The sequence below is a fragment of the Misgurnus anguillicaudatus genome, chromosome 12, assembly GCF_027580225.2.
Source record: "Misgurnus anguillicaudatus chromosome 12, ASM2758022v2, whole genome shotgun sequence".
Lineage (NCBI taxonomy): Eukaryota > Metazoa > Chordata > Actinopteri > Cypriniformes > Cobitidae > Misgurnus > Misgurnus anguillicaudatus.
In genome coordinates, this window is record NC_073348.2 from 37,409,866 (window position 1) to 37,437,607 (window position 27,742).

Sequence of the window (27,742 nt, forward strand, 5' to 3'; positions counted from 1 at the left end):
ATTCAATAAAATCAATTTTAATTTTCCTTTTGTCAGTGTGTCATTGCCTCCACCTCTTCATTATTAGCCTATAGTAGGCTACCCGGATTCATTGAGTTTCGTGATGCATGCTATACACCTTCAAGTATGCATGTACATTAAAAATATATATTCCCTTTAATTCCCTGCATTTAATTTTGATTTTGTAATGTACAAATAAAAAAAAATTACATTTTAGAAAATGTTTAATTAGAAATATGACCATCTGTGTCAATGACGTTTATCCTTTTCAGGGTTCCCACGGGTCCTTGAAATCTTTAAAAGTTTGTGTATCTGGGGAAAAAAATTCAAGGCCCTGGGAAGTTTTTGAAAATATATATAGATACAGGTAATTGAAAGTGCTTGAATCTATTTTATGCAAGAAGTTTTCTGGAAAAAAGCATATTATTCCCTGTGTAGTGTAGGATAATTTCATAAAAATTCAAGACTTTTTAAGCACACTTGTTAAACTGTTCACTTTAAATGCTGATATCTTCTGTATGTGAATGTTGATTCATACCAAAATGCTTTTTTGCATAGTTGTGTTCGACACATGAAAACATCTCGGGTTACGTATGTAACTGTTGTTCCTTGAGAAGGGAACGAGACGCTGCGTCTCCCTTGCCATACTTCCTGCATCCCTGTAACGCTGTCTTTGGCAATATTTCAGATAGCGATATACTTTCTGGCTCCCGCGTCACCCTGTCTTTGTCGTTAAGCCTCACCATTGGTTGAATTTAGTATACACATTCAGACACACTTATCCCTGGAGGAGGCGTCCCCAAAGTGTCACCGCAGTGACGCAGCGCGAGTTCCCTCGAAAGTGAACTGTAACAATGTATCTTAAAACATAACACTTGAAATGTGTCCCCACATTTCGTCCTTGAATTTGAGGGTATTGGACCTAGAAAGTCCTTGAAAGGTCCTTGAATTTGAAGTTAACTAAGGTGTGGGAACCCTGCCTTTTTTATTATCTCTTGTGGCATGACGGGCCAATTTAAAGGTCATTGCGGGCCAACTTTGGGCAACTCTGCTGTAGATTAACAGCTGACTTGAAACACTTAAAATAAAATGGTGGACGGCAAGACCCCGTCTTATACCAAACTAGACCAACTTTATATTGCAACATTGAATTGCATGTAAATCCAAGAACCTTTCACTATTGGTAGGATGTAAGTAAAGAATAACAACGCAAACAAACAAGTCGACGAAGGTTAAATAGTTAATATGGCTTTATTTTTGGAGCTCACACAGCTTTACCTCTCTGTTCAACATCGGCAAAGCTTGAAATCACATTATGACTCGTGGTCAACAGGTAGCAACAAATGCTCTGCATTTTTATGAAAATATAAGCAAAATGTATAGTACATCTTTTCCACCGGGGATTTAGGCAATGCATGGCCCAGAGAACGTTAAAGTTGTTAACATGGCTCTTAGATCTAAATATGAACAACATTTACAATAGAAATTCTTTTTTTTTTAATTATCCTGATTGAATTTTTAAAGCTAAATCGTGTCTATTCCTCAGCCCCGGGCCCCCTGAATAAAAGTCGTCTTAAAATGGTGCGTAATGACTCTCTCGCTCCGTTAATCGTAAATAAATCTGCAAATCCTGGCAGCTTATTTACCCCAAAGCCTCATCATCCTCTATTTACATAAATACGTTGAACCTGCAACACAACAACGTCTGTGATAACATACATTTGCGAGTTAGTGAGCACTGATCGTGAACATAAAGGCCCCGATTCGTACGGGAATATTACTTGTACAACTCGAAGCCCAAAGACACATCAATGCGTCTTTCAATAGTTTAATAATGCATTATATATATTACTGAACTAAAAAGTAGCTTTACCAAACAAGAGTACCAGACTTCTCTTTAAAATCCTGTATGCTTGTATACATACATACACACGTATGTAAAATTGCATGTTTATATTTTTGTGTTTTTGTTTTTTTCCCACACATGGCACAAGCGATGCACGTCCCTCGCCCCCAACCCCAAATCACAAACACGCCCACCCTCCCTGTTTATCCACTTATATATCGTTTTTAATACTTATTGTAGCACTCACACGCTGCAGAAACAAATATAATACTAAAGTGAAATCTCCACATAGAAAAGCCCTCCCTGACGGACGGGCGCATCACGAGGCCCAGCTCTCGGACAGACGCATGCGTTTGACGGACGGGCTCTGCCGCTCGTCCTGAGAGGATCTCAGCAGTCCCATGGGCGAGTGGAAATCGGGGCGGTGTTCCTCGCGATCGCTGCCCTCGTACGAGCTGCCGCAGCTGCTGAGGCTGTCGACGGGGGAGCGGCCCGCGTCGTGCCGCAGGTGACCCGGCTGAGACTGTTGCTGCTGTTGCTGGGGGGGTGGAGGCTGGCCGTAGATCCCCGGGGTGCCCCCCGCCCGGTCTCTGGGAGGAGAAACCGGTTCGGATTTGATGTGCAGGCTCTGATTGGACGGCAGGGAGAGGGTGGAGCTTTGACATAACTGTGCGCTGGTGCAGTTCCTGTGGGCAGAGATAAAAGACAGTTACGGGCCGGACAAAAGCATGGGGTCGCCTTCACGTACCTTTATATTTGACAGTGTATATAGGCAGATAAGATCAGGTCAAAGTCGTCACTGGGGCAGTACCCTTTAAATATGTATCATTTAGGTACAAATATGTATCTTGCGGCGCGAATGAGGCGTTTAGCGCGGCACGGTAGAAATGATTCCGTCTAGTTCTCGCGAAATGATGGTTGCTGCGGCAAATGTGCGAGTTGGAAAATTTGAACTTTGGCGGAAAAACACGCCGCATTAACCATCCAGGAGCTTGCTCTAGTAGTGACTTGATTATAGGAAGTGAGTGGAGTCACAAAAGCTCCTCCTAATTTCGATGTGAATGTCTTGATGACTAGAATTTCATGCGCGAATGTAGCGAGAAAACTCAAAATGTTCAAGCGGCAAACTAGAAGCAAATTTGACGCCTCAAACGCGACTGGTGTGAACCCATGGTTATGCTATGTTTAGACCAACCGCGCATCTGGAGGTCTCGCGGCGCGAATGAGGTGTTTAGCGCGGCACGGTAGACACGATTCCGTCTAGTTCTCGCGAAATGAGCCTTGCTGCGGCAAATGCGCGAGTTGGAAAATTTGAACTTTGGCGGAAAAACACGCCGCGTTAACCAGTCAGGAGCTTTCTCTAGTAGTGACGTGATTATAGGAAGTGATCGGAGTCGCAGAAGCCCCTCACATGACGCGAATTTCATGCGCGAATGAAGCGAGTAAACTCAAAATGTTCAAGCGGTGAATTTGACACCTCAAACGCGGCTGGTGTGAACCCACGTTTATGCTGTGTTCAGACCAGCCGCGCATCTGGAGGTCTCGCGGCGCGAATGAGACGTTTAACGTGGTGCGGTAGACGCGATTCAGCCTTGTTTGCGCAAATTGAGCATTGCTGCAGGAAACGCGCGAGTTGAAAAATTAGAACTTTGGCTGAAAAACACGCAGCTTTAACCAATCAGGTGCTTGCTCTAGTAGTGACGTGATTATAGGAAGCGAGCGGAGTTGCAGAAGCCCCTACCATGACGCGAATTTTCATGTGAATGTCTTTATGACTAGAATTTCACGTGCGAATGAAGCAAGTAAACTCAAAATGTTCAAGCGGCAAACTAGACGCGAATTTGACGCCTCAAACGCAACTGGTGTGAACCCACAGTTAGTCTTAAATTGGCCATATGGCAGGGGTAAAGGAACACAGTGGGGTCCAAAATGGACTTTATAAGTTCTTGCAAAACCTAATAATTTCTGTTATCCTGGTATGATTTGAGAATTTTCCAAAAAACATCTTGCGTGCGCCTGTGGAGGCAAAAACATCTGATTTTTTGTATAATTAACATGCCAGATAGTTGCCAAAAACATCAAATTTTAAGCCATAACATCTTTGTTTTGCATTTTTCAACCTAAACCTATCTGTTCCTGTACCTCAACTGGTATGGAGCAATGCAAAGGTCATGGGTTCGATCCCCAGGAAACAAACATACTGACAAAAATGTAAAGCTGGAATGCACTGTAAGTTGTTTTGGATAAAAACACTTTATAATTTTAATTGAAATAAAAGTTAACACTTTACAAATAAGGTTGTATTTGTCAACATTAATTAATGCGTTAGCTAACAATGAGCTATATATAGTTTTAGAATTTATTAATCTTTTATTCACTGTTTTATTTCATTTGTGCACTAGCTGATGTTAACACACTCCCAAAAAGGATGTGTTCGGTTTTTACACATCTTTTTGTGTTAAGCTTTTAACACATTAATTGTCATTTTGTGTTAAAATAAAACATAAGTTGTGTAAAAAGTAACACAAAAAGATGGAGTGGACACATCCTTTTTAAGAATGTATTAACATGAGCCAATGCACAAGGAAATAAAACATTGAATAAAAGATTAATAAACACTAAAACTACATATAGCTCATTGTTAGCCAACGCATCCATCAATGTTGACAAACACACAGAGATGGGTGGATTCTGGGAGAACGCATTTACTGTGATGTCCCAGAATCAACACTAATGTGTTGTTTTTAACACATTCCTTTTACGAGTGTAGTTACATCAGTAGATTCTAAAATGTATTTAGTAAATGCTAAAATTAACATAAACTAAGATGAATAAATGCTGAAGAAGTATTGTTTGTTATTTTTTCATGATAGCTGATGCATTAAATAATGTTAACATTTACAGTATTATTTTCATCATTGTACTTGCAAACTTTTTAAATTGTGTTTTGGATACACGTGAATGAGTGATGCTCACCCTAAATGTCCAAGACCAGAGTGCTGCATGTTCTGTTGCCAGCCGGTCATTGAACCCAGATGAAGAGAAGCCGAGCTGTTGAAAGCCGTCAGAGAGGCCAGGTCACCACTGCTGAGAGAATATTCTAGACGGAGAAAGACAAAACTTTAATAAATAATATGAATTGTATTGTGCTTTATCTCACGGATTACTGCATTGGGCAAAAATGCTTAACAAATGGCGCCACCTGGTGGTGCGATTTTGATTCTACACACACAGTTAATCTAAAGAACTGAGCTAACTAAACAATAATAAATGTTTGGGGGGGGTACTAAAAAAAACCTCAAATATACAAAATAAAACAATTCTTTTTTGCTGCCATTAATTTTTAAGTACCATCAAACTGGCTTTACAATCATTTCAACTTAATAGTTTTTAATGTTTTCACATTACTTAAACTTCTCAAAATTACTTAAGCAATTTCAACTTATAAGTAACAGCAACTAACCACTGGTCAAAAATAATTTTTCAGGTATAATAAGAAGCACAGCATGTGATATGTGGGTATAATAAAAATTAGGGCTGCCAAAAGATTAATTGCATACAAAATAAAAGTTTGTTTTTGGGTAATATGTGTGTGCATTCTGTGTATTTATTTTGTATATACATGTATGTATTTAAAAAACATTTACATGTATATATTAGATTTGAATACATTTTATAAAAAAATATATAAATAATTATTTCTTTAATTTATACATGTATGTTGTGTATATATATATATCTATATATTATGCAAAACACACTTTTATTATGTATGCGATTAATCGTTTGATAGCCCTTATAATATGCAAAATAATATGCAAAACACACATATGTGTGTATAATAAAAATTAGGGCTGTCAAAAGATAAATTGTGATTAATCGCATACAAAATAAAAGTTTGTTTTTGGGTAATGTGTGTGCATTCTGTGTATTTATTTTGTATATACATGTATGTATTTAAAAAACATTTACATGTATATATTAGATTTGAATACATTTTATAAAAAAATATATAAATAATTATTTCTTTAATTTATAAATAAAAAATATATAAATAATTATTTCTTTAATTTATACATGTATGTTGTGTATATATATATATCTATATATTATGCAAAACACACTTTTATTATGTATGCGACTAATCGTTTGATAGCCCTTATAATATGCAAAATAATATGCAAAACACACATATGTGTGTATAATAAAAATTAGGGCTGTCAAAAGATAAATTGTGATTAATCGCATACAAAATAAAAGTTTGTTTTTGTGTTATACGTGTGTGCACTCTGTGTAATTATTATATATATATATATATATATATATATATATATATATATATATATATATATATATATATATATATATATATATATATATATATATATATATATATATATATATATATATATATATAAATACACGCATGCATGTATGTATTTAAGAAACACTTACATGCATATATTAGATTTGAATACATTTTATATATAAATAAATAAAAATATATATAAAAAATTATTTAATTTATACATGTATGTTGTGTTTATTTATATATATTATACACATAATAATTACACACAAATATATTATGCAAAACAAACTTTTATTCTGTATGCGATTAATCTTTTGATAGCCCTAATAAAAAATAATATGCAAAACACACATATGTGTGTATAATAAAAATTAGGGCTGTCAAAAGATTAATTGTGATTAATTGCATACAAAATAAAAGTTTGTTTTTGCGTAATATATGTGTGTGCACTCTGTGTAAATTGTATATATAAATACATGCATGCATGTATGTATTGAAGAAACATTTACATTTATATTAGATTTGAATACATTTTATATTATATATAAATAAATAAAAAATATATAAATAATTTTTTTCTTAAATTTATACATGTATGTGTGTATTTATATATTATATACATAATAATTACACAAGATATGTAACTTTTTTGCATATTTAAAGAAAATCAAATCAACTCTAAATGTGACCCTGGACCACAAAACCAATCATAAGTCACATGGGTATATTTGTAGCAATAGCCAAAAATACATCCTATCGGCCAAAATTATACATTTTTAATGCTAAAAATCATTGGCATATGAAGTAAAGATCATGTGCCATGATGATATTTTTTACATTTCCTGTAAATATATCAAAAATATATTTATCATTGGTAATATATGTTGCTAAGGACTTCATTTGGACCACTTTAATGGCGATTTTCTTAATTTTTAAAGAGTTGTATCTTGGCCAAATATTGTCCTATCTGAATGCGTTTTTTTAAGACGAAACAGTGCTTTTCTGTATGAATATCTACTGTACTCCGCTCTCACCTGTACCGTATGAGGTAGAGATGGCTGATGGGTAGCCGCCCATTCCCTGTCCTGGCAGAGTGGGCGTGGCCACAGACACCACTGGTGTGCTCAAGGATTGGGCCGACTGGGAATTATTTATTCTCTGGTTCTATAAAACAAAAAAAAAACATATTTCAACATTTATTAAAACAAATGCAGCAGAAAGCAACTATACAGGTAAATCCACAGGTGATGTCATATATGCTCCATTTAACCGATGATCATGTGACACCAATAACAGGTAATTACCCCTACACCCTGTTATTCATCTACCATCCAACCAACCTCTGCTGGAGGTCTTGCTGTTGCTATGGGAACTGCTGAAGCAGTCCCCTTGGCAACAGAGGAAAGAGACTGGATAGATGAAGATGTGAGCGAGAGGGTTGTCAACGTGAAACTTTTGCATGTGTTATTTTGGTTCTCTGTTCGTGTAAGACTGTTTGACAGGTGTCTCGTGTGAAGGCACTTACCAGCAACATGTCGACGTCCTCCGACTGGCAAGCAATTAAAACGAATGAAATTCTAATTAGTTTTAATTCGAAACTTCTTTTCAGGCATGTGCCATCTCAATAACAGATGCAGACTGAATATGTGTGATAATTAACTTGTACTGCATGTGTTTCTTACCTACACTCTTAAAAATAAGGGGGTGGAAGAACCATTTTGGTTCTCAAAGAACCTAAGCATATGCACGGACACTTCAAATCCATCAAGGAGGTAAATCTGTCTATTAGTGAGCCTATCTGATATTTAGCGGGTGCAACAGATGCAGCCGTGGACTTACGATGGAGGGCATAGTGTTCTTGGATCCAGGTGGGATCAGGACGCGTAGGTCCGGCTTACGGCCGCTCATGCTCATGGACGGAGGAGATTTGGCCTGCATGGTCTTCGTCAGGCTCCCCGGAGAGACCAGCAGACCGGGGGAACCGCGGTGGTTTCCGTAGCCGTTACCTGTTTAATAACAGAAAATACAGTTTAATGATAGACAAACATGAATTATTAAGAGCCAGTAAAATTAAAAACTACGTCTATCTGAGCCTTTTGATTTTACCCAAAACTCCCGGTTCAAGGTCACCGCAGAGGTCTTTACATTGTATAATGTTGTTCATGAATTGAGTTGAATTATTTGTGGTTTATATGACAGATCATGTCTTTGTGTTATACAAATCCTCAAGGAAATCATTACTCAGTATTACTTGGTATTAAAGCAATAGTTCACCTAAAATAACTCAAACTAAAGTCACGACTCAAAATACGAATAATTTTCTCTATATAAGACACATGTCTGGACCACAAAACCAGTTATGAGTAGCAATAGCCAGCAATACATTAACTGCAAAAAATGACTTTCCTACGGTACTTTTTGTCTTGTTTTTAGTAAAAATATCTAAAAATTCTTAAATCAAGATGCATTTTCTTGATGAGAAAAATGACCAAAAAAGTCTAGTTTTTAGACAAAAAAAAATAAAGTTTAAGTGAATTTGTGCTTAAAACAATTTAAAAAAAAAATGTGCCAATAGGGTAAGAAAAAAACATTTTTTTAAACACTTAATTTAAGAAAAAAAGTCTTACCCCATTGGCAATTTTTTTTGCTTGTTTTAAGCACAAATTCACTTAAATTGTATATTTTTTGTCTTAAAACTAGACTTTTTTTCTTAAAGAAAATCTTGATTTAATAATTTTTTGATATTTGTACTAAAAACAAGACAAAAATACTTTAAGAAAGTTATTTTTGCGGTGTTGTATAGGTCAAAATTATCAGGGTCATTCCACCGAATGGGTAACATTCCTGTCCCCAGGATATTAAAAGTATAAAAATTATACATTTTATTATTAAGCAAAGTGTCCTGCATGTTAATCCAACACCAAATTTACTACTAAATATTATAAAACATTAATAAAAACTACACAGAACACTAACTAAAACACTTTTTTATCCGTTCCTGCTCTCTGTACTTCACCTTTAAATATAATGCAAACAATTCTTTAGATATCTTTATTTTTTGTATGGGTCCATATTGCATCTTTGCTTTTTAATATTTTTACCCTTGAAAAAGTCATAATATTTTAGATAAATGCACATTTTAGTTATGTCCCCAGGATTTCACTCAGTCCTGTTACCCAACACGTTCCCCCCTCTGAAAATTTAGGAATATCCCACAAGTCACATATTCAAGAGGAAGTGACATCACTAGGATCTTCTGAAGGTCATATGAAGATCAAAAGTATTTTTTTCTTTTCTGTATATTTTATGATATTGATGCTATGACTGTGAATTTCAACCTTAATGTACAGTCCTGTACCTTTATTATTTCTTTGATGTTATCGGATTATTTTCAATTATACCACGGGTCTGTTGAATGCTGTATTCTGATTGGCTGAGAAATGTTCCGTGGGTATGCATTAATTTTTGATAACCGCACACCTAACCTGTCAAATGTCTTAAAAATAGGCACCAGAGCAATGTTAGTGGTATAAGAGGAATAATTGACTCCGGTCCTTTGAATTATTTGAAATTATACCACGGGTCTGTTGAATGCTGCATTCTGATTGGCTGAGAAATATTCTATGGGTGTTGATTATTTTTCTGTAAACCGCACACCTAACTTGTTAAATGTCTTAAAAATAGGCACCAGAGCAATGTTTGTGGTAACCGTGGTATAAGAGGAATAATTGACTAATTATTTGAAAATAATGCACATCCGCGGTGTAACGGCACTCCGCTTCGCGTCGTTCCGCATTGCACCTTGGGTGTGCATTATTTTCAATGGGTGTGCATTATTTTCAATTCAATGGCCCGTCGTCAATTATTCCTTAGATAAAACATTTTGGTAAATCACTAGAATTTGCTAAGTGGCTTTTAGGTATTAGCACATATTTACTGCACATATATTTCATGTATTTGCTAAATCTATGCTAAAAATTCAGTCCTGTTACTCTTAGTCCTGTTATCCAAATGCCTCAAGCCTCCATTAAGAAAACATGTTAAAAAATAAACTAGTTACCTGAGATTGACCAATACTCATTTTGAAAAGTAAAACATGTGTTAATTAAATTTAGTGTAAAAAAAGAAAAATATAAACTTCAATTTTGAAGAGTTACAACATGCAAATGGCACCGATTCGGTGGAATGACTCATCAATTTTAAGCCAAAAATCATTAGGATATTAAGTAAAGATGTTTCATGAATATATTTTGTAAATTTCCTACCATAAATATATTATTAATGATAAATACATTTTATATATGTGCTGCTAAGAACTTCATTTAAAGGCGAACAACTTTAAAGGCGATTTTCTCAATATTTTATTTTTTTTGCACCCTCAGATTCCAGATTTTTAAATAGTTGTATCTTGGCCAAATATTGTCCTATCATAACAAACATACATCAACGGAAAGCTTCAACAATTGATCCTTGTGACAGGTTTTGTGGTCCAGGGTCAAATATTGGAGTCACATTATGATGATGGATGGGCTTCAAACAATAATTTGCCATTAGAAAATCTACCAGGATATGATTTAATGTAACTCTAAATGTGCTGAAAACTGAAAGAAAGTCATAGAAATTATGGACTAATTTTCATTATTATGTGAAATATTCCTTTAATAACTAAAGTCTAAAATTGAGAAAACTTTACTTTAGGGATGCACTAATATATATCGGCCTATAATCGGTATCGGCAGCATTTTTTCGCACTATTGATTGTTTCAAAACAGTCAATGATCCGGGCAGATTATATCCATCAGAACTCATATACTGTGTGATTATTTTATGTAAAAAGCAAAACTATCGGTATCTATCAGTATCGGTAGATGCTAGATATCTTTTCCAATTTTGTATCTACTTTATACTTCAGTAAAAGCAGCGATGCTTTGTGACAATGTGTAAACTTTCTTCACGAATTTGTTTGACTAAATCTCATCCGGCTGTACAGTTGGTGGTTTCCTAATCTTTTTTATATCTGAAAATATGTACAGCACTTTTTTTGATCTTTTGTGGTAAAGCGCAGCCTCACATCCTGGCGTGTTATGTTTGCTCTCACCTAACGTAAGTGTTGAAAGCGTCGTCGTATTAGAATCCACCGTAGGATGTTTTTTATGAAATATACTATTTAAGACCCTTCGCCGCAACATCCTACGGCGGTGCGCTGGGTAAATATCCGGGGAGGAACCAGTCAAGCACAGAGAAGCTTTGAATCAAACCAAGCGGCTCCGTCTGTATGAGACGGCAAACATACAGTATATGTATGGCAAATATACATCGCCCTTACCAGCACTGGTGCCCACTCCACCACCAAGATCTGGACCCATGAGGCCACCTAAGGATAAAACAGCAGACGTTAAACAAAACTGACGCTGAAAACTCGAACGGCACGCCTGACTGCCGCCTCTTTCCTGCGCCCGAGGAAGGAAAGCGTTTCGAGAAGAAACATCTGTAAGTCTATCCGTGCCCACAAACCCCTGCTCAGCCCTATTGAGAAGATTCCTCCGTCCAAGAAAAACTTTTCAAAGTCTGTGCGGTTTCAGACGTCGCCGTCCCTGCCAAGACTCATATTTAGTTTTGCTGCTGTAATACGAAGCAAATTGTACCGGGAGGGCGAAGGATAATGACAGGAGAGACACTGTGGTCGACAGGACTCCAAAATAGATCTTTCAGACAATAATAACAAACCCACAGAGGGATTTAACTTCCCACACATGAATTACCACAGACTATGTCAAAAAAACTTCACTTTCACGGTCTATATACATTATAAGCACACACGTATACATATACAGTGCTTAACACATTTATTAGACCAGCATCCAATCTAAGCTTTGTGTTTAAACTAACAGTATTGATAAATCATATGTTTATCTATCTGTAATGGCTAATCCATCAGTATGTGTAAGATTTTTAGTCACAGTAGTATTTCTAATGCTAAAATTGACTGTTTAAGCACTTTTTTATTTCAAACAGAGAGTTGCATAAATACATTTGCTAAGCACTGTATATTGGATGTTTTTTCATTATCAACACTTTGGCCCTTTGGATGCCCAGAAATTACAAAACTTGTCTCATTTATTTAATTCGTCTACTTTTAATGTCCAACAGTGGATATAAATGCATAATTGATATAAGTGATTGGGGTTCACACAGTGTAAAAAGTGAAAAGTTGGTTCAACTTAAATAGTTACTTTAATTGCTAACACCAAACATAAAACTTAACATTTCACGTTTTTAAGTTAAATAAACTGATTTTTTTAAGTGGCACTAATTGAAGTAACTTTTTATTAAGTTAAACCAACTTTTCACTTTTTACAGCATGTAGCTCAACTGGTAAATTATGGTGTTAGCAACGCAATGGTCGTGGGTTCAATTCCAAGGGAACACCTATACTGATCAGACTTATATTGTAGATTAAACACACTAGTTAGTTTGGATAAAAGCATCTGATAAATGCATACATGTGACCCTGGACCACAAAACCAGTCATAAGTCTCACGGGTATATTTGTAACCAACTATACAATATGGGTCAAAATTATCGATTTTTCTTTTATGCCAAAAAATCATTAGGATATTAGATCATGTTCCTTGAAGATATTTTCTACCGTAAATATATAAAAATGTATTTATTATTGCTAATGACTTCATTTGGACAACTTTAAAAGGTGATTTAGATTCTAGATTTTCAAATAGTTGTATCTCCACCAAACACTCTGCAAAAAATGACTTACTAGAAAAAATTTACATAGTATTTTTGTCTATTTTTCAGTAAAAATATTAAGAAAACGTATCTTAATGTAAGAATTTTTAGATATTTTTACTGAAATCAAGACAAAAATAATAAGAATTTTTTTTCTTGAAAATCCTTTTTTTTGCAGTGAAGTCTTGATTTCAGTAAAAATATCTAAAAATTCTTAAATCAAGATGTATTTTCTTGATAGGAAAATAAGTCTTTAGACAAAAAATATAAACTTTAAGAAAATTAATACTTAAAACAAGCAAAAAAATCTGCCAATGGAATAAGCAAAAATTTTCTTGAAATAAGTTAACTTTTTTCATAAACACTTAATTCAAAATTTTTCTTATTCCATTGGCGGGGTTTTTTTTTTTCTTGTTTTAAGCACTAATTTACTTAAAGTTTATATTTTTATGTCTAAAAACTAGACTTATTTTCTAAGGTTATTTTGCTCATCAAGAAAATACATCTTGATTTAAGATTTTTACTGAAACAAGTAAAAAAAAAAACTAAGTAAGGAAGTCATTTTTTGCACTGCAAAAAATGAATTTTCAAGAAAAAAAAATTCTTAAACACTAAATTCAAGAAAAATTTACTTATCCCATTGCCAGCTTTTTTTGCTTGTTTTATGCACAAAATCACTTAAACTTGATATTTTTGGTCTAAATACTAGACTTATTTTCTTGCGTCGTCTTGCTCATCAAGAAAAAGCACCTTCATTTTAAGAATTTTTAGATATTTTTACTGAAAACAAGACAAAAATACTAAGAATGTTTTTCTTGAAAATCATTTTTTGCAGTGTATTTATTCAGATTTCAGACAATGTATAATTTCAAAACCAGACATAAGGGTCAATTAAAAAATGGACCCTTACGACTGGTTTTGTGGTTCAGGGTCACATATGTGAATGAAAAATTTAAATGCATAAAATATTTCAATCTTGTCAAAACTAATTTTATGCCTGGCATTGTTATTACACGCTTTTAATTATTTTTTATCTTGAAAAATGTATAACAACCCTAACCATGGATACATTTTAATACAGTAAATATAAATATGGTTTATTCTTATTTCAATCTTAGTTTCAATTATTTTAGTTTAAATCTGTAAAAAAATACAAAGTTGGTTCATCTCAAAAAGTAAGTTATTTGGTTGCCTTAAAATTTTGAGTTAACTCAACTTAAAAATATTAGTTGACATAACATTTAAATATTATATTTTACGGTAATCAGGTAACTTTTTTAAGTTAAACCAACAAAACTTTTCTTACAGTGGATCTTTAATGATTGATTTTAACATTAGAAAATCTTTGTCTGGGACAAAACACTGAACGCATCTGAATAGTACCATAAACTGCAAGTTTTCACGATAAATTCAATGTGACCTTTAAATAATACAGTGTATAAACTTGAAATGCATTTGAATCAGTTTGAATAAACATCAACCCCCGTAACAAAAGTGCTAGTACATTTTGTGTGCCTATCCAGAGTAGGAATAATGTATTTTGATAAATCTGGGTCTGACCACACTTCCTCAACGAAACCCCGACCACAAACGCAGAACGAGAGTGAAAAAGGAAAAAATGGTCATCTTTATTCGTCCGTTAAAAGTCAGGAGTTTCTCTACAAGCAGCCAAAACTCCCATAGAGACAGACACCTTTTTTTCACCTCAAAAGAGTACACGGTGTTTATATTACAGGCCCGGCACGGCCGAATATGGCTGAAGGAAATATTTGAGCGTATGTAATGATCTGTATGCGGTATTTGAATACATGGGAGGCGTGTTTTGATAACTGTTGGTGGTCCTCGGCGGAGCGGTTCGCTAATGATGTCAGTGAAGCGTGTAAATGAGCTTTATGTCCGGAGTCCCTGGCTAAGCGGAGAGCCCGGTGCGGGGTCGGTACCTGTGTTTCCTGCGCTCGGTGGTCGGTGGGTCACTCCAGGAGACATGCTGTTCCTCTGGAGGGATTGGTGGGACAGAGGCAACAGGTTGGGGTTGCCCAGAGAAGCTCCGGGGTGGCTGTAGATCAGGCTGTTAGGATTGCTTGTAGGGATTGAGATGGGCATGTCGTAACTAGAAGGGGGTAACGCACACAAAATGTATTAAAATTAAACAAAAGGATATTTTGCATTTCAAGCATATAAATTGAATGATATGAATATATGTAACTTAGTTATTAGAGCATTTCACAGGCAGGTTCACAAATGTAAATGTAAAATGATTCAGGGTTCCCACACCTTAGTTAACTTCAAATTCAAGGACCTTTCAAGGACTTTCCAGGTCCAGTACCCTCAAATTCAAGGACTTAATGTGGGGACACATTTCAAGTGAGAGCAAGGTTACATCGTGCTACCTTTAAAGATACATTGTTACAGTTCCCTTTCGAGGGAACTCGCGCTGCATCACTGCGGTGACACTTTGGGAACGCGTATCCAGGAGTAAGTTCGTCTAAATTTGCATAACAAATTCAACCAATGGTGAGGCTTAACAACAAAGACAGGGTGAAGCGAGAGCCAGGAAGTATAATGCTATCTGAAATATTGCGTTACAGAGATGAAGGAAGTATGTCAAGGGAGACGCAGCGTCTCGTTCCCTTCTCAGGGAACAACAGTTACATACGTAACCAGAGATGTTTTCATGTGTCAAACACAACTATGCAAAAAAGCATTTTGGTATGAATCAACATTCGCATACAGAAAATATAAGCATTTAAAGCGAACAGTTCAGCACGTGTGCTTAAAAAGTCTAGAATTTTTATGATATTATCCTACACTACACAGTGAATTATATGGATTTTCTTTTTTTCAGAAAACGTCTTGCATAAAATAGATTCAAGCACTTTCAATGACCTGTATCTATGTATGTATATTTTTAAAAAACTTCCCATTTTTTTTCCCCAAGATTCACAAACTCAAGGATTTCAAGGACTTGTGGGAACCCTGATGATTGGACAATGCAAATATTCTTAAAACTTTTCATTTTTTTACTGCACTTACACACAATCTCTGCCTGCTGATCATCAGGTCGATGTCCTCGTTGATTTTGCGATATTTGTCTTCGGATTCAGGACTGTGGCCTGAATCTTCGGCATCGATATCAGGGCTGTCACAGCCGTTGAGACCCTTCTTCCTCAGCGTCTGAAACAAACACACAGAAAGTACGGTCACAAACAGTTTAGAGTTTTATAACGTTTTCCCTTGGACGTTCTCATAGACAAAAGTCTTAAAGGGATAGTTCAACCCAAAATGAAAAATATGTCATCATTTACTAACCCTCATGTTGTTCCAAGGAAGATATGTTGAAAAATCATAAACGGATCTCGGGCACCATCCACCTCCATAGCATTATTTTTTTCTACCCTGGAAGTCAATGGTGCCCCCGATTTAAAATATCTTCCTTCGTGTATACTGTACAGGTAATTTATACAGGCTTTGTTGAGTAAATTATTTTTTGGGTGAACTATCCCTTTAAGAGTGATGTGCAATTTCTGGGTTAACCACAAGAGGGCTATATTTGCAAACAAATAAACTTGTGAATTGTGACTCTTTGAATCAAAGCATCTTTGATCTGAATCTTATTATTTAATTTAATCCTAAATGGGGCAATAATCATTGTACAATAATAAGTGGCTTTTGTATTTTTCCATTGCTTATTCAAAGGTTTCAAAGCTAGCGATTTGATACATTATTTGTGCTTCTGATTAGGCTTTTTTATTAGATTTTTCTAATAAAGAGAAAAAGAGGGGCTCATCTACGTTTTTGTGAGGTTGAATCTCTAACCTAAAATGACGGAGAGCTATTGGTTTATTTTCTAAGCGCTTCACTCGCCAACATCATGAGCCCCGGCAATTCTGCTCATTCGAGAGACGTCCACCTGTCAGGACTTTGCACCTGTCCAACAAATCTCCTGAGGTCAGGGGGCGGGGCCGTACCATCGGCCAATCACACCCGTGGACTTGAGGGATGGCCGTAGAAGGCTTTTTTATGCCGCTCGGAAACCCTACACCGTCCACCCCCATCGCACCGTCTGTGGGTCTCCGAGACCTCCAACTCACCGTCGGCGTGATGCTTTTAGAAACACGACTTAATCGCCAAAGCCTGACATCAGCGGACTAAACATGCAGACTGGCACAGGCCGTTCCAGACCGATGGCGGGTGAGGCGAGTTCAGCTAAGCATTCCTGTCTGCTTCATCGCACGGCAACATTGAGGAGAAACACAACGGGCAATGCAAGCAAAAAGCAAATCGGAGTTTATCTGATAAACCCACACGTCTCCTTTCAAGCATCTAGGGGGTTGCATCCAAAAACTGGGTCTCAAATACAAATTACACAAATTCAGCCACAATCTGACATCTCCTGCTTTCATAAAAGTCTTACAGTGGTGTTATGATGAGAGAAAAAAACTCAAGAGAAGAGGAGAGACAGAGCCATCAGCACCTCCTTCTCCTCCCAGTCATCTCAAATCTACGGAGGCTTGCTCCTAATTAAACTAGAGCTGCATCTCGCTCCCACATGACAAAGACAGGCGCGGTCTGTCCATATGTAGACACGGCGTCCTATATAGCTCGCTACACGGTAACCTTCAGCTGAGAAATGATGTTGTACGGGCATAGCAGGTGGTAACTGCGGACAGCTGAGCCTGCAGTCGAGGCCTTTTGCTGCCGGCAGCTGACTGACGGACCGACCCGACGCATCACGTCACCTCCAACCCTCTTCTGAGGTCCGCATGGGTGGTCTCACCTCACCTCAAACCGAGCTCATTATGACACACTGTGTCAGGAGAAGCTTGAACAAGGGCAAAGTCACACACACCAACCCGGAGGAAAATTATATTGCCGCCTTTCATAGTCTTGTTTAGGTGTCTTTTGCATGATTTAGTTATTTTTGTAACCAAGCAGGAAGCTGGTGAACCATAGCGGGAAAAAAAATACTATGAAAGTTAATGGTGCCCCAAAACTGTTTAGTTACAAATGTAACTATCTTCATCTGTGTTTAGCAGAACAAAGACATTTTTATAGGTTTGAACAACTTGAGGGTGAGTAAATGATGACAGAAATTTGATTTTTGGGTGAACTGTCCCTTTAAGGTGACGCGAAACAGACCACATTCAAACGCCATAAAAAGCCATCAAGCATGTAACCACAAAAAGGCAGATTTAGGAGAAGTGTCGCCTTATTGTCTCAACAAGACTATTCGACAATTCTTCCACCTCTTCAGATGTACATGTGTGTGTGTGTGTGTGTGTGGAAAGTTGTTGAGTCATAAATTGGTACGTTCCCAAGCAACGCTACAGCTCGACACTATGACACTATGTACTGTACAGACGGACCCAGACAAGTGTGGCCGCTATTGGGAGAGAATAAAAACAAACGAAAAAAAGGAAATAACAAATTACCAGTTCAAAATGGACTTAATAAAATAAAATCAGAGAAAAGAAAAGAAAATACGCAGTGTCGCAGTTGATTAAAAACAGATGGAAAGCCGTACCGTAGAAGAGCCAGCATCCTATTAGAGATGCAAAAACCCACGTCGGGTTAAACCAACGGGGGGACGCCTCCGTTCCTGCGGCAGGTCGCATGGCCAATGCGTGGCACAGTCTGGCCCGCCTCCAGGACTCCTTTCCACCAGCTGCTCCGACCACAGCAGCTGGCCACCGTTTGGAAAATGCCACACTGGGGACTTCTGGGTAATTTACCTCCTTTGATGCTCTCAGTACCCTATAATATCGAATCAAAGGCCCTCTCTTTTACTGCCACGAGTTGAGCGCTGCGCGTTTGGTATTAAACACAGCAGAGAGTGTAATTACGACAGCACATCCGTGGCACTCTCTCCAAACCGGCACGGTGGATATCCAATCCGACCGCGAGGAAACGGAAGAGCGGTTCGAAATGGAAGGAACATCTTGTGTGCCTTGGTATTCTTGGGTTCGCTTCTGGAAAACGACACCTCTTGATCTCTCTCGCTTCACGGATTTGCAGTGAAATTCCTCAACTTTGGTAAAGCTTGTGTAGCTCTTCGAGAGTTATTTTAGGGGTGATCTGAACCAAACCGAACAGACAAATACATGCTTATCTCAAATAAGTGTGCCATATAGCGTCTTGTTTAAAGCATAATTTTGTCTCTCTTTATTGTCCATATTTTGGCTTCAAATAGTTAAAGGGATAGTTCAGCCAAAAATGAAAATAATGTCATCATTGACTCACCCTCATGTCGTTCCAAACCTGTAAGACCTTCGTTCATCTGCGCAACACAGTTTAAGGTGTTTTATATTTAGTCCGAGAGACTGAAGTCACGTGACTGCAGTGACGCGGAGGACGTACGACGTGGCTGACGTGTTATCTGGTGCGCCCCAGCTGTTTTTTTTTGTGCACCCGGGCTTCATCATACGTCATCCTGCACTGCAGTAACGTGCCTTTAGTCTCATGCATGTGCTTCACAACAGACGTGAAAGAAAAGATAATGCTGAATAGTCGTAAGTCTGGTTATTTTTGGACCAAAATGTATTTTTGATGCTTCAACACATTCTAACTGACCCACTGATGTCACATGGACTACTTTGATGATGTTTTTATTACCTTTCTGGACATGGACAGTTATATCATACATAGATTTTTAATGGAGGGTCAACAAGCCCTTAGCAACCACACGTATCGATTTGTTGTTTTTATGTGAGCTTTCATGCATATTAAACATTGAAACACATTTTTGCTCAATTTTTCTAGCGGAAGGAATGCTTTTTATTGATTTAACTTCATGAAAGTTGCACTAAAGCAATAAGGTACTTGAGGCAAGTGTTGTATCGTGAATAAGTAACGGCTGAAGGGCGTTGTTAGGCACGACGCCTCTCGTACCTTATTGCTTACAAATATACCCGTGTGACTTATGGTTTTGTGGTCCAGGGCATAGATTGTAAAAAAAAGATGTGACGCCGCTTCCTTTCATTGTTATGAACGGAGCGTAAAATGTCCGGCGATGGGCGTTGACAAACTTGACATGTTACGCAAAAACGTCAGTTTGGAGCCAGGGCATGCACAGAAGGAATCGTCCGTGGAGCCCGAAAGCGGAGTCGTGGTATCAAACTTTCACCCAAATGTGCGCTCAATTCAACCACGCCCCTTGAACATCTCATTTGACTGGCTTGCTAAAACTAAAATAAGTTAAATACAAATCATTTTGTCGGTGTGAAATAACAAAGAAATCAAAAATGAATTGTTAGTTATATCTTCAATCTTCCCTCAAAGCTCAGAGAGTCGGCTCAGAGGAGCTGTCAATCACAATTGTCAATCATAACGACACGCCCCATAGCTACAAATAAAACTTTCACAAAAATGAACATATAACAGTGTGTTAACAACTAACTTAAAGGACCAAAACCATCTTTCAGAAAATTTTATTGGAAGTGTAATTTCAACCTACTATTTTAAGTTTTAGCTTAAAAAAGTTGACATAACTTATAAATTTAAGTTGAAATTGTTTCACTTCTTTCTTTTAACCCAAAGTAACATAAAAATATGTGTTGGTTTGATAAAAATGCTGCAAATTTTTACAGTGTGGGTTCGACCCCATGACCTTTTGCGCTGTAAAAATTACTTTCTTACTTAGTATTTTTGTCTTGTTTTTAGTAAAAATATGTAAAAATTCTTAAATTAAGACGTATTTTCTTGATGAGCAAAATGACCTAGGAAAACAAGTAAATTAGTGCTTAAAACAATATGAATTAGAAAAAAATTCTTGAATTGTGAAAAGTGTTTATGAAAAAAGTAAACTTATTTCGGGAAGATTTTTCTTGTTCCGTTGGCGGATTTTTTTTCTCGTTTTAAGCATTAATTTACTTAGTTTATATTTTTTGTCTAAAAACTACACTGCAAAAAATCATTTTTAACAAAAAAATTTTGGGTATTTTTGTCTTGTTTTCAGTAAAAAATATCTAAAAATTCTTAAATTAAGATGCTTTTTCTTGATGAGCAAAACGACCCAAGAAAATAAGTCTAGATTTTAGACCAAAAATAAAAAAAATTACGGGATTGTGTGCATAAAACAAGCAAAAAAATCTGCCAATGGGGTAAGCAAAACATCTTGAAAATTTTTCTTAAACACTAAATTCAAGAAAAATTCCCCCATTGCTTACCCCATTGGCAGAATTATTATTATTTTTGCTTGTTTTATGCAAAAATCACTTAAATTTGATATTTTTGGTCTAAAAACTAGACTTATTTTCTTGGGTCGTTTTGCTCATCAAGAAAAAGCATCTTAATTTAAGAATTTGTAGATATTTTTACAGAAAACAAGACAAAAATACTAAGAATTTTTTTTCTTGAAAATAATTTTTTGCAGTGTATAGACTTATTTTCGTAGGTCATTTTGCTTTTTCATAAACATATTATTGTTTCTAAGTGCAAATCATTAACGCAAGTACGCATTTGGATTGTCTCTCGTCTCTTTTTACGTAAATCCATTTGGTGTTGTCGTGGCCAAATAATAACAAGCCCAAAAGCATGACTAAAATCTATGAATAAAGTGTGAAAAAGCAACCAGCGACTGTCCATAGACATTTATTGTACCACTGCAGCACTACTGACCCACATTACAAATTTGAATGAATTCCCTCCGGGGCCTTTCGTTGTAAATACCCTCATATTATCACATTCATGTGATCAGAAAATTTGGTTTTCCACTGGAGCATCTCCACAGTATAGAGGACAGACAGTACGAGTATTCATGTAAAATTATTTTCTGATCACAAAGCCCTTCACTGTACCTAATAATGGGCTCTTGTGGACCCCAATCGTTCACAACTACCAGACCCAAGTGAAGTATCATATAAAGCCGTTTTCTTCCTCCATCGCTGCCAATGAATGGTTTTTGTCTTCTAAGCTTTTTATCAAAGACATCATAACTGAAAAGAAACTTGCTAACAATAAGCACCATATATATTTATATATTCGCTTCTGGTTCAGTGTTGGGTCTCGGAAAACCTGACTCACGCAACAAGGTTCAGATTAATCCTGGAATGTAAAACAACCCTGTGATGTCGTTCAATCGAGGATAAAGAAAACAGGGCGATAAATACTGAGCGTTTGAAACTTAAAGCATGAACGCGTCAGAACAATGACCCTTAACGTGGGCTGAGGTCAGCGCACGCTCGAATTTCACACCTTCTTTTCGAGTTTACATAGCTGAACAGATGGCAGATATGAGCCGACAGAAACGCTCGGGGAAGTGCGTGTGACTAAAAGTCGGGTAACTCTTTATTTCCTCTCTTAAAAGTGTAAAAACGCCACCCGAACAAGTTTGATTTAGGTTTTAAGTGAAGTACGCAGCTGTTTGTGGTCGCCCGGGGCTCTCCATCAGTCGCACTTTTACTCAGAGGGAGAAAACAAGCGCGGGCGTCCTCTCTCTCTCTCTCTTCACTACTCCACGCCTATTCTTCTCCATTTTCTTTGGCACGGCTGGCAGACCGGTGCTATTTTTAGACGTGCTGCTTACTATTTTTAGAAAACTACCGGTTTTCAGGCATTTAACGGGGAGGGAGCACATAAAATGGCAAAGCTTGGGATAGGGAGGGGGTCTGGCACACAAGTTGGGCGTCTGCTCCTTATTTAAAGAGCTCTGAGAACCTCAGCTGCTCTCTGGCCGGGACAGAGAACGGAAAAGGGGCAGCGAGGTAAAGAATGTGAAAATCTTATAAATAACCACAAATCTTAGGCCAAGAGCACAAAATACAGCACGCTGTTACCAAGTGAAGCTGTAAACTCACGTTAACCCCTCTTTTTCGTGAAGGAGGAGGGCGAACGAATGCAAAACAAAGACTTCTCTATCGGGAGAAATTCCTGTTGAGATGAATCGCGTGTAAATGTAATGTTTCGCGGTTTATTTTCACATCACTCTTACACAATCGAAATCGCATACGATTTTACATTTAAGTTTTTATCTTTGATTCTAAATGGACCGATGTTTTTTTGTAATGACAGCTAAACTGTATCACTGTTTTAATGTCTCATATTACTTCCAGCTCTCTCTTTTTCTCCCATAATAAAAACAAAAAAATGATACAGTTATATATATTTAAGCATATATAAAATCTGCTAAAAAATCTGCCAATGGGGTAAGCAAAAAAATCTTGAAAATTTTTTTAAACACTAACTTGAAGAAAAATTCATAAAAATTTGCTTACCCCATTGGCAGATTTTTTTTACTTGCACATCATCACTTAAATTTGATATTTTTGGTCTAAAAACTAGACTTATTTTCTTGGGTCATTTTGCTCATCAAGAAAAAGCATGTTAATTTAAGAATTTTTTTTAGATATTTTTACTGAAAACATAACAAAAATACTAAAAAACTTTTTTCTTGAAAATAATTTTTTGCAGTGTATATATATGAAAACTGGATCTAATCTAATTGTTAACGCTTAATTAAAAAAAAAGTTAAGGCCTGACTGCCTTAAAATTTTGAGTTAATTCAACTTAAAAATATTAGTTAAATAATACAAAAAAATGTCTCAACTAATATTTTTAAGTTGAATTAACCCAAAAACAACAACTTTTTATTTTTTTACAGTGAATTTTGTGAACTTTAAGTGAAAAATTTAAGGTGGAAAAACTACTTCAACTGGTAACACTTCACTTAAAGTGAGAAAATTTAAGTTGGGTAATTTTTTTAGGTGTTAAATCCAACTTTCACTTTTTACACAGTACAAATACCGTATTCTAAGCCGCACCGGAGTATAAGCCGCATCATTCAAAAATGCGTCTTTAAGACAAAATAACATATATAAGTCGCAGTTGACTATACGTCGCGTTTATTTCAAAAATTATTTTCACAAAATCCAAGCCGAAGAACAGACATTTAATCTGAAAAGGCGAGTTATTCAACTAAACAATAGCAGACAGAACAGCAGGCTGAATAGATGTCTGTACGTTAAAGTAATATTATCAGTTATTTAAACGGTAAACCATAGCATAGAGACCCGTCATTCCGCATCACTGAATCCATTAAATTACATAAATACAGGAGCAGCATATAGCGGACTTTTGCGGCTGTAGACGGTAATGATATCTCTTTGTTCATATATGTCAAAATGAATTCATACTGACTTAAAAGTCGCGCCTGACTAGAAGTCGCAGGACCAGCCAAACTATGATAAAAGTGTGACTTATCCGGAAAATACGGTACTACCTGGCAAAACTGTGTTTCTCAATTTCTTAAAAATCTTTTAATCTGAAGGTGCGTGTTTCAATGTTTGCTTTTGTAGACAAAAATATAACTGTGAAACAACAGCATATACATTTCTTTAAAATTAGTTTTTAAAACATTTTTTTGGATGAAATGGACTGAATAACGCAGCCAATATGAACCCATAACAGTTTAAAAACTTAAAATGCATCTCAGGGTGACACCTTAAGAAACTGTTTGATGCCATGATTGATTTAGCAAATTTTCTGGGCAATGGGTGACGACACTTAGGATATTAAAAAATAAAAGTTTTGATTTAAATTGGATGCTTTTAGTCACATAATTCCTATAGTTACATTTGTGTTATTATTTAGTTTTGATGAGTTCGCAATTATTGTTAAAATGAAGGAGTGTAACCTTAAACCTTTAAACGGTACATTGCAAAAAAAAGACTTTTTACCTAGTATTTTTGTCTTGTTTTTAGGACAATTATCTAAAAATTCTTAAATCAATATGTATTTTGTTGATGAGCAAAACGACCTAAGAAATTAAGTCTAGTTTTTACACAAAAAACATACAATTTTTGTTTTAAACAAGCAAAAAAAAATCTGCCAATGCACTGCAAAAAAAAAAGATTTTCAAGAAAACATTTCTTAGTATTTTTGTCTTGTTTTCAGTAAAAAATATCTAAAAATTCTTAAATAAAGATGCATTTTCTTGATGAGCAAAAACAACCCAATAAAATAAGTCTTGTTTTTAGACAAACAATATCACATTTAAGTAATTTTGTGCATAAAACAAGCAAAAAAAAAAATAATCTGCCAATGGGGTAAGCAAATTTTTCTTGAATTTTTCTTGAATTTAGTGTTTAAGAAAAATTTAAGATTTTTTTGCTTACCCCATTTGCAGATTTTTTGCTTGTTTTATGCACAAAATCACTTAAATTTGATATTTTTGGAATAAAAACAAGACTTATTTTATTGGGTTGTTTTTGCTCATCAAGAAAAAGCATCTTTATTTAATAATTTTTAGATATTTTTTACTGAAAACAAGACAAAAATACTAAGTAAGAAAATCATTTTTTGCAATGTATTGTGTATATACATCATGTTGTTGTGCATGCAGTGTGAGGGGTTAACATGAATTCATGGTTTTAATCTGTCAATCGTCATCATGGTTCAGCCCCATCAGACGATTGAGAGTCCTGTCATTGACCAATACCTCCATCCAAAACATATGCAGCATAAATAAGCAATAAACTGCTTTATGGCAAACCCATTTACACCAAAAACTGGGAAAAACATCGCACTAAGAATGTGTTGACGTGCGACTACACGAAGACAAATTATCTAAAGTGGAAGAGTACAAAAATCTTTCAGGCAATCGTGCCTTGAAATACAGCCAGTTGCAATGTAGGATGGTGGTGTTTTCTTCATTAGATTTGGAAAAATATCAAAGTGCCGAATGCTGGAATCATCTGTTCTCTGCGGTTTACGTGGGTGAAATCTGATGGGGGTTGTCAGTCACCTCCAATGCCTTCAAGCAACGATGAAAGACAAGAGGTCAACCACCATACGCACCAAGTGCTGCTTACCCCATTAACTATCATTAACTTTGGAAATTATTCACGTTTCCTTCCTCGTGCCAACGTCTCAGCCGGAAATCAAAAGGTGTGGGGTCGAGGAAGTTTGCGTTGTGGGGGTTATAGTGCACGCTTTCGGTTTAAGGATTATAAGGGGCATTTTCAGATTACACTAATCGAGGTAATGGGATTATAAGAGATCCTTGCTGACTTGGCAGGGAGTCCGTGAGATTTGCCTTGTTTCTCAGCTCATGAGGCGAGCCATGCCGTTCCCCTCCAAACAGATCAGCTTCATAAAAAAACAACAAAATCCCAGCTAAATCTGACCTCTGGGTCACACTTGTCAACATTGCAATCGGTCTGCTGTGTGATGTCACATGCAACTAAACAATGCAAAGTAACGGCTCGTGCTTGAATGCACAAAGAGAAAGAAATCTTTCAGCACTCCTCTTTATCTATATGGTTATTTCTTCTCTTTCCAGCTTGTTTGTCTCCATTTTTTCTTAAGCAGCAACCGGAGAAAGTTTGTTTGTGTGGCACAAGTCAATCGGCATCTCCCTGTGTTTTTCCAAGACGCGGGACTTTTCCAGGGAAATATTTTTCCCACTGCTCCCATTGGGAGCGCCATGGCCCTTCATGCATGTGGGGTGGGAAACCTTCAAGTCCTCCCTTCCCTGTGAGAGCCTGTTGTTTCCCAAAGTCAGGCCTGACAGGTGGTTTACAAGGGTTTGAGTTTTCCTCGCTGCTCTGGGAGCGGCTTCCCAGTTGCTTTCTGCTCTTTTGGCTGACCAAGCCGGTCTCGGATCAGCGTAAGATGAAACCTTTACCTGACGTTTGCCCCGTGACCGTTTCCAAAGCTCACGTGTCGCAAAAGGTGGCAGCGATGAGCAAGCACCATCTTAAAGCTCTGAAGAGACCAGCTGACACCTTTAATCTTAAACCTGTTGCGTAACACGTTTCTGATGGAATACAGTCTTCATCCGTGTCTTTAGTCTGAGCTTCAGCTGTTCTTATTGATCAATACACCACATGCCAAACGTCTGTTCAAATCACCACCAAACAAGACAAAACCAGCTATCAAATCTTGCAACTTGCATATTAATGCGAAAAACTGGTCACACTATACTGATCTCCCATTATTTATGAAGAGTTTGGTTCCAAAACGCGATAAACGCCATTTTTGAAAAAAATGAGTTACTGCCAAAATCAGTATTATATCAGGTCAGTAGTTAAAAGTAAATTCTTAATTTTACGCAAAATCCAATATCCGCCGCGTTATTCTGTCATCTTTTCTCCCTTTTTTCCCAAAATGCGATAAACGCCACTCCTCCTTTTTTACAGAACGCAATAAATCCATTCCTGAAATTACAGCCCACCAGTCACGCAATGTAAACAAACAATGGAGTCCTAGTTTTCCTCATCTACTTTGTACTTCGTGATCAACAAACAAAACAAAATTATACTTTAAGTGCATTGATAAACCTGTGATGGTTTTCTGTGACGGGGAAGAAACGTAAGCCATCAACATCTAACAGTTAAAAATTTCCGCGAGAGGCACTCGGGTGCTTGTTCTCCCGACAGCATCAAGCTTCTCATGCTATAACATTGACCCCAGAGGATCTTATGAAAACTTTACATTATTTTACTCAAAGTCAACAAAAATCGAGCAGGACCAAAACATTTTACAGCTCATCGCTGTGAAAAATGTAAAGAGACGACGTCAAGTATAACCGCAGCAATGACAGTGTTCTTGAGTTTTATTTTTATTTTTTAATCATTTTATACCACTAGTCAACTAAATAAATTTGAATTTTTTATGTTTTTATAACCTAAATATGCTATGTGAAAGTTTGTAACAGAAAATTGTGGTTTTCATCTAGTCACTTTCTTGGTATAGAAAACACGTTTTTACCGAAATTTGTCAAAATGGATTTATTGCGTTTTGGAACCAAACTCTTCATATATTTAATGATAAATTGTTCAATTGCAGTGGCCGGTGTTTTTATTATCGGCATCGACCGATAAATCTTTCTGCACTGCAAAAAA

General features: G+C 36.4%; 1 protein-coding gene across 5 annotated transcripts in view; it reads right to left on the bottom strand.

Moving 5' to 3' along the window:
- Positions 1-1,232: 1,232 nt before the first annotated feature.
- Positions 1,233-27,742, bottom strand: part of mef2ca (myocyte enhancer factor 2ca) — a 49,829-nt gene continuing 23,319 nt past the window's right edge. The window contains exons 4-11 of one of the 5 annotated variants that reach the window (XM_073874526.1): positions 15,935-16,076; positions 14,843-15,028; positions 11,485-11,532; positions 7,998-8,164; positions 7,684-7,707; positions 7,199-7,322; positions 4,823-4,946; positions 1,233-2,532 (exon numbers count right to left, since the gene is read on the bottom strand). In XM_073874526.1, coding sequence (XP_073730627.1) covers positions 2,166-2,532; positions 4,823-4,946; positions 7,199-7,322; positions 7,684-7,707; positions 7,998-8,164; positions 11,485-11,532; positions 14,843-15,028; positions 15,935-16,076 — 1,182 coding nt within the window. In that variant the 3' untranslated portion in view covers positions 1,233-2,165. Of the gene's footprint in view, positions 2,533-4,818; positions 4,947-7,192; positions 7,323-7,683; positions 7,708-7,997; positions 8,165-11,484; positions 11,533-14,842; positions 15,029-15,934; positions 16,077-27,742 lie in introns of those variants that run through there. The other 4 variants (XM_073874525.1, XM_073874529.1, XM_073874527.1 and 1 more) reach the window with 4 other exon arrangements.